The sequence below is a fragment of the Malaclemys terrapin genome, chromosome 9, assembly GCF_027887155.1.
Source record: "Malaclemys terrapin pileata isolate rMalTer1 chromosome 9, rMalTer1.hap1, whole genome shotgun sequence".
In the NCBI taxonomy this organism is placed as follows: domain Eukaryota; kingdom Metazoa; phylum Chordata; order Testudines; family Emydidae; genus Malaclemys; species Malaclemys terrapin.
This window is the reverse complement of record NC_071513.1, coordinates 38,877,789-38,891,106: the sequence shown is the minus strand read 5'-3', so window position 1 is coordinate 38,891,106 and position 13,318 is coordinate 38,877,789. Positions and strand designations below refer to the sequence as shown.

Below are 13,318 nucleotides of genomic sequence, written 5' to 3'. Positions count from 1 at the left end.
CATTCTTTTTCACCACAGAGCTGGGGGGGAAGGGAATATTCCTGCTGTAGGATGGACAGATGCAAGGAAGTGGAGTGAGAGGACAGAAAGATGGACACGGATTGCAGAAGTTTGGGGGAAGGAGGTGGCTGATCGATCTCTCTCTCTCTGCTGTAGGGCTTCAGGGGAATTCCCCAGGAAGCCTCAGGACTTGGGGACCCCCCCTTTCTATCCCCCAATCAATGACAGATTAAGCACAGATCTCATTGGTTCCTGGCAGGCAGGGACCCAGGATGCAATGTACATGCATAGAATAGATCCATCTGTAGGACCCCACTGCTTGAGGGGAGTGGGGCCAAGAGGCACAGGAACTGTGAGCTCAGGGTGCCCTCCCTGTTGTTTCTTGGGTTTAGATTTCCAGCACCTCCCTGAGGTGTGCATCCAGACAGCCCAGAATGCACTGCATAGCGGCATTCTAAATTCAGACACAAGAAGCATCCGGTGGATAGCTCATGTGACCGGCCAAGCACACACACAGTTGGGGGCATCAGAGAATCACACAGAGCCACTTCCATCCCCCTTATCTGAAGCGAGAAAAGACCACCCCTGTCTCTTTGGGCCCTAGCTTAGAGATCCCATGAGCCACCACTGCCCACCCTCCTCTTCTCTCCTCCCCCGCACCCAACCTGGTGCTGCCTATAGACCCATATCTGAGCCACATCACGCAGCCTCACTGAGCTCTGGGGTTTGACACTTTGTATGTACAAATGCAGCTGTCCCACATTTGTCAGAGCACAATTGACCAAAGTGTCATATTTACAGGAAGTAACATTAGCCAGGCAGAGGGGGAGCCATCCTCTCACTCCCACTCCTGTGCTTTCACTTCGATAGAAATGGACAGCTTACTGCGAGGTATGTGGCTAATGGCGCTGGGGAGTCACCCAGTGGCAGTGGCTGGCCCTTTAGAAGCAGAGATGGGAATGTGGGCTGGGAGCAGAGCCCCTGGGTGGTGACCTGGGTTCAATTGAGGTACTGCCTAGAGGGTCCCAATCAAGGTTGGTGCCGGTTGTGCTGGCCGGGTGCTGCCCAGATATAGGTTAGAAGACACACCCTGGGCTGAGCTGGGTGTTATTTCAGTGACAATGAAGGAGGCTGGACTGTCTGTGGGGCCATAGGAATAGAGCGCAAGGGACCTGGTCCTCCCTTGGTATTTATCTTCCTTTCCTTTGTCACTGGGCTCTACCTGGAAGACACTCTGAGGAGCTGTCCTGCCTGCACGTGGATGCTAGCCATTGCTCGGGTGCTACGTGGCAAGGTAATGCCTTTTTCACTCTTGTCAGTAGAGTGGGGTAACTAGTTTGACAACTCTGTTTGGGGCAGACGTGGCAGATCCAGCTCAGCGTGACTCCTAGGGTCAGATCGCTGGCGATTAGTGAGGGTCTGGAGATCTGGGGACATGGCTGAAAATCCCAAGCCTTCTGGGCATTGGAGTACTAATGGTTATTCCTATGAAAAGTCATTATCACCAGAATTAACTGTGTGATTCAGCAGTCCCTGGTTGTTATTCAGTCACCTACCCAGGGAGCAGAAATAATGCTGTGGGAGTCAGATAACTGGTCCCACGCTACAAAGACCATACAGCCAAGGCAAACAGCTTGCTAACAGTAATAATATAATACCTACCTCTTCTATAGTGCTTGTCACCAGTAGATCTCAAAGCACTTTACAAAGACGGTATCATTATCCTCAGTTTACACATGGGGAAGCTGAGGCACGGGGCAGGAACAACTTGCCCAAGATCACCCAGTAGACCAGAACCAGGAATTGAACCTAAGTCTTACTCCAGTGCCCTTTCCATTAGGTCATCCTGCCTCCATTGCCATAGGAAATGGCAGCTAGTTTCCCTGGGCCACTCCCCTGCCCCCCCCCATTCAGATCCTTAAGACTCCCTTGTGTCATGATGCCCGCAAGGTGCGAGTCAATCGAATCGTACAAATTTTCACCCATTTTTCAGAGATATTTTTAAACAAAACTGTACAGAAAAATAATTGTTCAGTGAAGCTGTGCGTGGGCCACTGCTCAGAAGAACATACCTAATTACCGCAAGCCCTCTCTGTGCTCCCCAGCTCAGTTGGTTTGCCTCTCGTCTGAAACTGCAAAATTCAGCTACTCCGGCATAAGGGCCATACAAATATCAGACAGACAGAATCTTCAAGGTGGGGACTGTGCCAGTTTATTTGAACTACCAGGCATCACAGCATGCTTACGAGCACAGCAAAACATAACTAACGACTGCTTGACTGGCTGGTTCTTGCTCACAAGCTATAGGTCTAACTCAGGAGTGGGCAAACTTTTTGGCCCGAAGGCCACATTGCGAAATAGAAATTGTATGGCGGGCCATGAATGGTCACAAAATTGGGGTTGGGGTACAGGAGGGGGTGAGGACTCTGGTGGGGGATGCGGGCTTTGGGGTGGAGCTGGGGATGAGGAGTTTGGGGTGCAGGAGGGTGCTCTGGGCTGGGATCGAGGGGTTTGGAGGGTGGGAGGGGGGGATCAGGGCTGGGGCAGGGGGTTGGGGCGCAGGAGGGGCTCAGGGGTGCAGGCTCCAAGCGGCGCATACCTCAAGCAGCTCCCAGAAGCAGTGGCATGTCCCTTCTCTGGCTCCTACACAGAGGCGCAGCCAGGCAGCCCTGCACGCTGCCCCATCCGCAGGCACTGCCCCTGCAGCTCCCATTGGAGTACCGGAGGGGGGCCACTGGAACATGTAGGAGCCAGATTGGGGCCAAGCTGCGCCCTCTGGGAGGCGCATGATGTGGCCCCCAACCCAGCAGCCAGGGCAGGGCTCGACCCAGGGCCCTGACTGGAGCAGGGCCGAGCCCAGTCCCCAGCAGGAGCTCGCGGGGCTGGCTTACAACGGCTCGTGGGCCAGATGCAGCCCCTGGGCTGTAGTTTGCTCACCCCTGGTTTAACTGATCACCATATGTGGGAGTCGGGAAGGAATTTCTCCCCATGTCAGATTGGCAGTGTCCTTGAGGGTTTTCACCTTCCTGTGCAGCATGTGGGTGCAAGTCACTTGCCAGGATTATTTGGGTATATCTCACTTCATCAGGGCTCGGGCACTGGTGTACTTCAGTCCTTCCCGTTCTCTGCCTGGGGCATGTCATAGCCTAGTCTCTCATGGGCTGCAATACTTTGGTCTAATTTTGGTTGTGGGGTGTAGTGTGTGGGTGCTGGTGGCCTGGGCGATACAGGAGGTCAGCCTGAGTGATCTGGGGGGTCCCGTCTGCCCCTAAATCTGTGACGTTAATTAACAACAACTTGCAGCCTGAGCATTTTGTGGATGCTTCTGAACAATGAAATCAAGATTGAGTTGTGAATGATTCTGGAGTCAGGAGAAGGGGAAGAGGGATGTTTTTTTATAACAACTACTCTTGATGCTAATGCACGACCAGCTCTACTCTTTGATAATTGGAATGTAGAAAGTGCCTCAACAGAGCAGGCAAATTGTAGAGGTACTGGATCCCGTCTCTGGCAGTGTCTTCTGCATGATGTTTCAGATAAAGGCAACCTCCCCCACTTTGAATGTATCTGTGTGCTCAGTTGTGCAATGCTGTATGTGGGAAGAAAAATTCCTTCTGGACAACTTTTGACCAGCCTATACACCAAGGACTAGACTCGGCTGTACCATTGATTTTGATGGGGTTATTGTCATTGACTTCAGTGGCAGCAGGACTAAGCCGTAAAGCATGAGGACTGGTAAGCCTGTAACTTCAGAACACCTAGTGGAACTGCAAATGTTACTCCTGTGCATCATAAATTGTGGTTTTGAATTTTACTGAATTAGTTTTATAATACCCTGCAGCAATGAGTTTCACAGGTTAATGCTTCCCTTGTGTAAAAAAGTCTGCCCTTGTATCTGTATGAAATGTGTTGCCTTCCTTGCCCTTATAGGAGGGGGAAGGGAAGAGGAGTTCTCCGCTGGCCTTCTCTGAACCATTCATTATTGCCTGTTTCTCCAGCAAATCACTTCTGGCTCTTCTCCCTCCAAATTAATAGGCCATGGCCCTGCCTATAAGAGGGCTGCTTGTAATAGTGGCTTAAAACAATTTTATTCTATTTTTGGATCACAGCTTTTCTCCCTTGCCATTAGCATCTCTCCTTTCATTATTATGCATCTCTGTAATTACTGAGCCCTGCAAAGCGCTCTGGGATACAGTTTGCACCCCAGGAAAGACATTAGACAAAATAAAGCTGTATCCTTTTTTTAAAAAAGGATTATTTAGAGCATTCTCATGCTATCGTTAGTTAGGAGCATTCTGCAAGAGGGAAAACAGAAGTGATTTTAACATCAAGTGAAATGGACATCACATGTGACTCACAGGCATCCAGTGCTAATGATGTTAAACTGGCTAAGTCTTGGGCATGTTGAAATGGGCATAGCCAAGCAGCATTTTAGAATAACTAACTGAGGTTTCCATATGTGACTGTCCAGGCCGTCAGCTAGACTTAGCCAGATTTTGGGGTCATTTTGGGAGCCTTCCATATTAGGGTAAAAGTCACTCAAATATTAGAGCTTCTAGGCTGCAAACTATTCCATATGTGGGAAGTATGTAGTTATTAGGGCTGTCGATTAATCGCAATTAACTCATCCGATTAACTAAAAAAAATTAATTGCGATAAAAAAAATAATCATGATTAATTGCAGATTTAACTGCATTGTTAAACAATAGAATACCAACTGAAATTTATTAAATATTTTGGATGTTTTTCTACATTTTCATATATATTGTATTCTGTGTTGTAATTGAAATCAAAGTGTATATTATTCTTGATTACAAATATTTGCACTGTGAAAGATAAACAAAAGAAATAGTATTTTTCAATTCACTTCATACAAGTCCTGTAATGCAATCTTGGTGTGGTGAAAGTGCAATTTACAAGTGTAGATTTTTGTTACATAACTGCACTAAAAAACAAAGTAAAACTTCAGAGCCTACAAGTCCACTCAGTCCTACTTCTTATTCAGCCAATCGCTAAGACAAACAAGTTTGTTTACAGTTACAGGAGATAATGCTGCCCTCTTCTTATTTACAATGTCATCAGAAAGTGAGAACAGGCATTTGCATGGCACTTTGTAAGCCAGCATTACAAGGTATTTACGTGCCAGATACTAGGTTTGCGCCACAGCTCAGAGAGCCTGCTAAACATTCATCTGCCCCTTCATGCTTTGGCCACCATTCCAGAGGACATGCTTCCATGCTGAAGACGCTTGTTAAAAAAATAATCACTGTTTTACCCCCATTCTGCTATATATTTCATGTTATAGCAGTCTCGAATGATGACCCAGCACATATTGTTCATTTTAAGAACACTATCACTGCAGATTTGATAAAACGCAAAGAAGGTACCAATGTGAGATTTCAAAAGATAGCTACAGCACTCAACCCAAGGTTTAGGAATCTGAAGTGCCTGCCAAAATCTGAGAGCGACGAGGTATGGAGCATGCTTTCAAAAGTCTTAAAAGAACAACACTCTGATGAGGAAACTACAGAACCCGAACCACCCAAAAAGAAAATCAACCTTCTGCTGGTGGCATCTGACTCAGATGATGAAAATGAACATGCATCGGTCCACTCTACTTTGGATCCTTATCAAGCAGAACCCATCATCAGCATGGACGCATATATTCCAGAATGATGGTTGAAGCATGAAGGGACATATGAATCTTTAGCGTATCTGGCACGTAAATATCTTCCAATGCCAGATACAACAGTGCCATGTGAATGCCTGTTCTTACTTTCAGGTGACATTCTAAACAAGAAGAGGGCAGCATTATCTCCTGCAAATGTAAACAAACTTGTTTGTCTGAGCGATTGGCTGAACAAGAAGTAGGACTGAGTGGACTTACAGGCTCTAAAGCTTTACATTGTTTTGTTTTTGGATGCAGTTATTTTTTGTACATAATTCTACATTTGTAAATTCAACTTTCATGATAAAGAGATTGCACTACAGTACTTGTATTAGGTGAATTGAAAAATACTATTTCTTTTGTTTTTTTACAGTGCAAGTACTTGTAATCAAAAATAAATATAGTGAGCACTGTACACTTTGTATTCTGTGTTGTAATTGAAACCAATATATTTGAAAATGTAGAAAACATCCAAAAATATTTAAATAAATGGTATTCTATTATTGTTTAATAGTGCAATTAATTGCAATTAATTTTTTTAATCGCTTGACAGCCCTAGTAGTTATTAGTTTTATTTCCAAAATATGCCCATGTAGAGCATGATTTGCAAACCCATGAGCACATGATTAATGTATATCACCAGGGAGAGCCCCTGGATGCATGCTGCAAAGTTCAGGTCCATGTTTGGATTTCCAGGACTTACAAATGCAGCAAGAGGTTTGAATCTAGAGCTTTGATTTGGGCCCATTTCTACCTGGATCTGTTCACCAGGACACTAAAGAGAATTGCTCTGCTGCTGTTGTGGATGGATGGATGGATGGAGTGGATGACGCAATGTAAGGTGCTTCGGATGCTTATTTGAACCAAAGTTCTGAGCCTCAGATCCAGCTAAGCTGTGGTCAGAAAAGGGCCTGCACTAACGGTGGCTTCATAGGCCTGCACACAGCCAGTACACCTGCCTCAGTTTCCCTTCCGTTTGCCCATAGCTAGGAATATCATCTCTCTCAATGTCCAATTCAAAGGCCTGTCTCTGGGCATAATGTATGCATGTACAGTAATCCTGACAAAACCATTCTCCCCAAACCCCAAAGCACAGCAGGTACAAACACAGCAGTTTTCCCATTCCCCCTTCCAGGGTCATCACTTCCAGGTCACCCACCTGAGAGTCCAGTCTGTTCCCAGTTCCTTTGCCCTTGTTCCAGGGCCCCACTCGCCAGGCCATCAGGTCATTCTGTCCCATGACTCTGCTATCACAGCCAAGTCTATTCTCCCACAAGAGAGCTCCCTCCAGGGCGCCACTCAGATCTCTCTACTTCTCTCCCCTTCTCCTGGGATCTGCCCTCCAGCATCAAACCTCTCAATTTGGGATCAGCTTGCCCTGACCAAGCTCTGCCCAGGGGCCTCTGCAGGAAGAATCTGGGCCAGTCCTCCTCCACAGCTCCCTGGGCCGGCTCGCCTCACCTGTCGCTCTGTCTCCCAGGTCTCCTGTAGCTCTCTCCCAGTAGCACTTGCCACTGCTCCTCTCTGTTCTCCCCTACTACTTCCTACCTCCTTCACAGGCCGCTCACTCCAGCTCTTCCTGTCTCCTTCCCTAGGGCCCGGCTGCCCTCTTTTAAGCCCAGTTGGGAGGCATTTGACCAACGAGTCACACAGCTGCACTAACCTCTTCCCTCATAAGGGGGCAGGGCCAACGGACAATCACTTCTGCATTCCTCCAGGCCCCAGGGCTGTCAGGGACCAGGTCTGTTGTAAATTACAGCAGCCTGGGGGCTGTTCTAACTCCCAGCTGGTAACAGATCCCAAGTTAGGTCAACTGGAAGCAGCAGAGTGCTCCAGCCTTGCCCACTTCCCCAGGCACATGCCTACGGCATCCCCTATACTGAGGATAGTGGGGGAGGATGGAATTAAGCTACTCAGTTAGGGTAGCTTTATGGCCTCTGTTCAGGAGCCAGATGCTAGCTGCAAACCTCTAAGATATCATCCCATGGCAATCAGCCATGTAACTCTCCAGAAATATCACCCACATTTGAATCATGAAGAAACAGTACAAATGAATCCCCCCCGCCAACATTCACTCACGCACATACACACACACTTTTTGAGGTTTCTTGTTTGTCACTGATAAGAGGCAGCTATGTCTCCATTGGCTGATTTCAGATGGGAGATGTTCCCAGCATCAGCATTAGGGATCTGACCGTAGCTGAAACCTGCTTAGATACTATCATATCTTTCTTGGTCATTCTTGGGACTCAGCAATAAAAAAAAATAATAATTCAGCAGTAAAACAGGGAACTGAAAGATAAAGATCAAGTATGTAAATTACTCCCCCTTCCCTTTGCGTCTTTGTGACCATGTATCCAGCTATTAACATCTTCAGCTCGCTTAGATCCCAGTCCAAGTTGGTGCAAGATGCCAGTCTGGGATCTCGCTCTGCCTTCCCCAGGTGACCATGTGAGCTGACAGAGCACCAGCATCCACAATGTCCCATTGACTTCAATGTCAATTGTGGGACTGGACTGTGGGCAAAGGTCTAGAACTCTGCATGATGATCTGGCAGTATCTGGTGGGATGCTCACTGACTGGCCGGTCTTTGCTTTGCTTTGGCAGCGTCAGCCCAGCGAGCGTGGTGCGGAGGAAGAAGAGGAGGAGGAGAAAGACATGGCCTCCACTATCCTGGAAAGCATCTTCCTGAAGCGCTCACAGCAGAAGAAGAAAACTTCTCCTCTCAACTTCAAGAAGCGTCTCTTCCTCCTGACGGAAAGCAAGCTCTCCTACTACGAGTATGACTTTGAGCGTGGGGTGAGTCCAAGGGCCTAGAGCAAAGCAGGGGACATTGCTAATGGGGCAAGGGAGGCTCTGCAGAAGAGTTAGCCCCACCAGGGTCTGATCCCCTGCTGGAAGACACAGAAACACTCTTTCCCTGGGTCAAGCAAGGCAGCAGGCCAGGAGTGCAGAGGATGCTCGGAGGGATGGAGTGAGGGGAAAGGGAAATGTGTGGGTCTGAGGTTTGACCTAGTCACTGTGCACTGTGTGTCAGTACATCCTGTTCACGCAGAGACGGAGACTGGGGTAACAGTCCAGGCTGGTGCCTAGAGATTAACCCTGCAGCCAGCTTGGGTGCAGATCAGACTCCAAGCTTAGCGGCTGGCCCCTTTCTCTCTGTATAATGGGAACCCCCCCTCCCCTCTCCTCCTCCTCATCCTCCTAAACTCTGGGGAAGATTGGATCCCAGATGCTGATCCATACCCAAACTTTGCAGCTCACATCCCCCTGTAGTGCCATGGGGCTGCAACAGAGTCTAGGAGCTGACAGCTGCCTTCCCTGCTCACCAGGGTAAAAGAGCATGTGCCCTGCCAGGCATTTATTCCTAGAGCAGTTTCTCAGGAGACTGCCAATACAGCTCAGAGCCCAACATCCCAGGATCTCCAGGGGAACCTGCTGGTACCTTGTGATGGCTCCAGGAACCGCTGGAGAGGAGTATCAAGCTCTGGGCTAAATCCTGCCCTCGGATGCTGAAGTCAGTGGGAGTTACGTGTAGGTGTCTGGGGGCAGTGCTGTGCTGAATTCTGGGGGTCTGAATCGTGGGGGTCTCATCTCCTTCCCCTTCCCCCCAATTCCTCTCCCTTGTTCTCTCTTGCAGCGACGAGGCAGTAAGAAGGGGTCCGTGGACATTGAGAAAATCACCTGTGTGGAGACGGTGGTTCCAGAGAATAATCCTCCCCTGGAGCGGCAGGTGCCGGTAAGAAAGGAACATGTCCCCATTGCTGACATTGCCCCCCTCCTCCCATCCCCAGCGCTTCCTCCCAGCCCAGCTGTCCCTGACAGGAACACAGGCCAACAGCAGCCCTTCTCCCCACCATACCTGCAGGGTGTGCCCAGCCCCTGTGGGGAGATTCCTGCCCCAGTTCTTCCTGGAAAGGGAGTCGAGTCCTATGCCAGCCCCCCAGGAACTGGCTGCAGTTCCTCTGGGGAATTAAGGTGGGGGCTTCTGGCTACAGGCCCCTAAGGAAATAGGAGGCAAGGCCTTTTCCAGTCCCCTTGGGGCATTGGTGGGGGGTTCCCTGATTCAATCCTCTGGGATTGGGAGAGCTTCCCACTCCATTTCCAGATGGGCATTTGGAAGTTGCACTCTAGTCATCTGGGCACACTGGCCCCCACTGCATGGCTGTTAGCCCTGTTGCTCTGTCATGCCAGATGGCATGTTAGGTAGAGCATACGCCAGAAGCAAGTCCTGGTGAAGGGGGTAACTGCTGGCTGCTTTCCCAATCTCATGGGCCTCTCCCAGCCCCGATGCCTGGAGTAGCAGAGGCAGGGGAGCAGGCTTTGGGTTTGTCTATCTACTGTTAGCTCCCATACTGGCCCAAAGGCCTCGTTTTGAGATCCCTTGGTGCCCGGGCGATGGGCAGGCTGCAGAATTGATGCGGCTCTGTGTGCTCTGACATGCCAGAGGGTGGCGAAAGGCTGTAGCAGATTAAGATCCCAAATCCCCAAAGACCGGGGAGCTGCCCATATTACAAAGCCCTGATATCCAGAGCCATAGAGCACACAGCAAATTCATTGTACAGCACTGATCTGTGGAGCCAACAGGACACTGTGCACATCCAAGCTAAGGGGCTGGTACTTGGGTACTGCAGGCACTGGTAGCGATGCTCCAGACTATAAATCCACCTTCTCTGTCTGTCTCTTGCAGAGAAAGGGGGAGGATTACAATGAGATGGAGCAGATCTCGATCATAGAGCGGTTCCCATACCCTTTCCAGGTGAGTCATTCTTCCCCTCAGTTCCCACTGGGGCTGTCTGCAATGCGCTCAGGCTTGCTTTGCATGAGGAGAAGGCAGCAGGGATGGGGGGAGGGGAGGGCTGGTGTTCCTATGCTTTGCTGTACTGGGATCACATGCAGGGTGCTGTGCTTAATCCACTTTGAAAGTGGGGTAAGCTAACCAGGAACACTGCACTCTTACTCCAGAATCAGAGTGCCCACACAGGGTGCTAATCTGGGATAGCTATTGTGCTTTGCATTCACACCCAACCTTAATCTGAATTAACTGTCAAGTGTAGACAAGCCCTTAGTCAGCTTCACATCTGTACAATGGGGATAATTCCACACCTACCTCACAGGGGCGTTGTGAGGGTAAATACAGTAAGGGACTGGGAGGTGCTCAGACACTGCAGGGACCAAATGAAAACTAGATGTTGATGTGAAACCGGTGGGTATGTACTTGGCACAGCTCAGCCTGCTGCCACCTGTGCTACTGCAGCAACGCTATTTATACTCACTCTAGCTCAGTGAGCTCGTACACCCCAGCTCATAGTGTGGACATAGCCTTTGGTTCTATTATATAGTGTTGCTTATATAGTAACTTTCTCACTGCTTTACTGTGCTGGCTGTAATGTGGTAGGTACATTGGTGTCTGAGCCAGGGTGAATATCTGGGCCTAAGGTGCACCATTTGAATCCAGATCCAAACTTCCCCCAAATTTCAGATCCAGGGTTTTGGTTCTACCCACAGGAGAACCTGGGGTCTGCTGCAGAGTTTGGATCTGGGGATGTTCAGATCTGCGGATTTGGTTCAGGCCCATCTCCAATATCTTGGTTAGCTGGTTAGCTACAAACAGACACAGTTTTCTGGATTCTAGTTCTGGAGACTTAAAGACATTTTGCTGTTTGTGGACTGAATTCCGTATGAATCTCCCCTCCTTAGCCCATCTCTGATCCAGTCATAATCTGCAACTGGGCCCCATAAACTCCCTGCCCATTCTCTGCTTGTCAGAATCCCGTTTGGTGAACAAAGCAGCCCCTGACATATTGAAAGTCAAAGGAGGAAGTGGAAAGTCTTGGGGGAGGGGGCTTATTTATAACCTCCTGGTCACAGTCTCATAAGCACAGCAAAGGGGCCAGAACAAAATTAAAGGGGTTATGCTCTGCAGCAAAAGGTTAAAGGCCTCAGTTCCCACCTTCTCCCCTGGCTGCTCTGGAGAGCATAAGCCTGTTTGTCCCACAGGTGGTGTATGATGAAGGACCCCTCTACGTCTTCTCCCCGACAGAGGAGTTACGCAAACGCTGGATTCACCAGCTGAAGAACGGTGAGTCTCTGGCTTTTACAATGAAACCTTTTTAAAAATCTTGCACGGGGCAAGGCAGGTGTCTGTATTCCGCACGGGGCAATGACATCAGCTTTGGGCTAGAATCATCATAATTTCATTTGAGCCGGGACCATATTGCAATGATGCAGTGTACCGGGGCTGTAACACTTGTGGGCAGCTGAAATCTGATGGAGCTGTGTGTGTGGGTGGGCTTGTGTGTGAGGGGGGAGATTAGCTGTCTGAAATGACACAGGGAAGTTCACACATGCAAGCCGGAAGGATGTCAGTCTGATAACGGGGAAGTCAGTTATTGCATGACAAACCCCATCTTCTTAAACAGCAGGCATTTAGCAAAGCCTGTAGCTCAGATCAGCTCTTCAGCTGGGTGACAGTGCTGTGTTCACACTATTCTGCCTGGATCCTGCCACTTGCTTCCACTCTGTCTGGCAGTATGCCCTGGTCTCCCCATTAACCATACCCCTGCATTGGCTGTGCCTTCAGCTCTCCACCCTGCAGCCCTTAATGTCACTCCTCATCAGCCGCTGCCTTCAGAGGCCAAACTCAGCCCAGAATAACAGAGCTCTGGTTGCCCATCAAGTGCCACACACTGACATGAACCCAGGGCTGCTGCTAGAGAACATGTGGACTAGCCGGTCCTGGCTCCTGGGAGAGGAGGGAGTGTCTCTCCAGTGAGGGATGGTGCTGTGCCACAGTGTAGTGCTGGAGAACCACCTGTGACAGTTTGCCATGACAGTCATGGAACCTTGCATGCGGGGACATCAGTGCATCTGATGCCTAGTAACAAGGACAGAACAGCTGCTTTAGTACCTGGTCCTCGGGGGTCTCTGAATCAGGAGAGGCTCCCGAACAGTCAGGCAAAGTGAGACCCGCACAAGGAGGGAGTACAATGAACATTTCCAGTGCCACCACACAGAGTGTAGCAGCCTCCTTTGCCGTGGGTGTGTCTCCAGATCCAGAGCTGACCTTCCTCAGCACACGGGAGTTTCCAGCTGCAGGGCTGGAGTGGGCCCATTTGGGAGAAAAGAGGCAGCTTTCAGAATTAACCACCCATAGTCGCTTTCCCCACAGCAGTTCTTTGGAAAGGCAACAGGCCAGTACAGTTGCAAGGAGCTGTGCAAGGAGAGTGACAGCTTTACAAAGTTTGAGTTAGGGGCCCCCTTCTCTCCCTTGCTCTGGGCTAAAGGAGGAAGGGGTTTGCCAGAGGCAGGATGTAATTACACAGAGTCAGGCCCACAGTGCGATTGTGCAGCAGCTGGCTATAAGCTGCTCTCATTGACTCCAGGGGAGTTGCTCACAGGCTGTGCTGCATAATCATGTCCTTGGGGTGTTTGGCTCATCAGAGCAAAACGCTGAAACTTCCCAGCCTGTTTGTGCATTTCTATTTTAATGCATGGGCATCACACCAGCCCAGCCTCTTGCTGCTTGGATGCCTGGGGCCAGAACCTCAGGCCTGGCCATTTGGCATCTGGAACCATTCAGGGAAGGGGAACCACAAACCTGGATGTAAGTATGTCAGCACTGCAGTTAAATACCCGTGGCTGCCCGTG

The 13,318-nt window shown here is 49.5% G+C and overlaps 1 protein-coding gene across 2 annotated transcripts in view; it reads left to right on the top strand.

Moving 5' to 3' along the window:
* BTK (Bruton tyrosine kinase) overlaps window positions 1-13,318 on the top strand; it is a 29,177-nt gene that overhangs the window by 4,120 nt on the left and 11,739 nt on the right. The window contains exons 1-6 of one of the 2 annotated variants that reach the window (XM_054039856.1): window positions 842-891; window positions 1,230-1,294; window positions 8,276-8,467; window positions 9,309-9,407; window positions 10,359-10,427; window positions 11,669-11,750. In XM_054039856.1, coding sequence (XP_053895831.1) covers window positions 873-891; window positions 1,230-1,294; window positions 8,276-8,467; window positions 9,309-9,407; window positions 10,359-10,427; window positions 11,669-11,750 — 526 coding nt within the window. In that variant the 5' untranslated portion in view covers window positions 842-872. Of the gene's footprint in view, window positions 1-841; window positions 892-1,229; window positions 1,295-8,275; window positions 8,468-9,308; window positions 9,408-10,358; window positions 10,428-11,668; window positions 11,751-13,318 lie in introns of those variants that run through there. The other variant, XM_054039857.1, reaches the window with a different exon arrangement.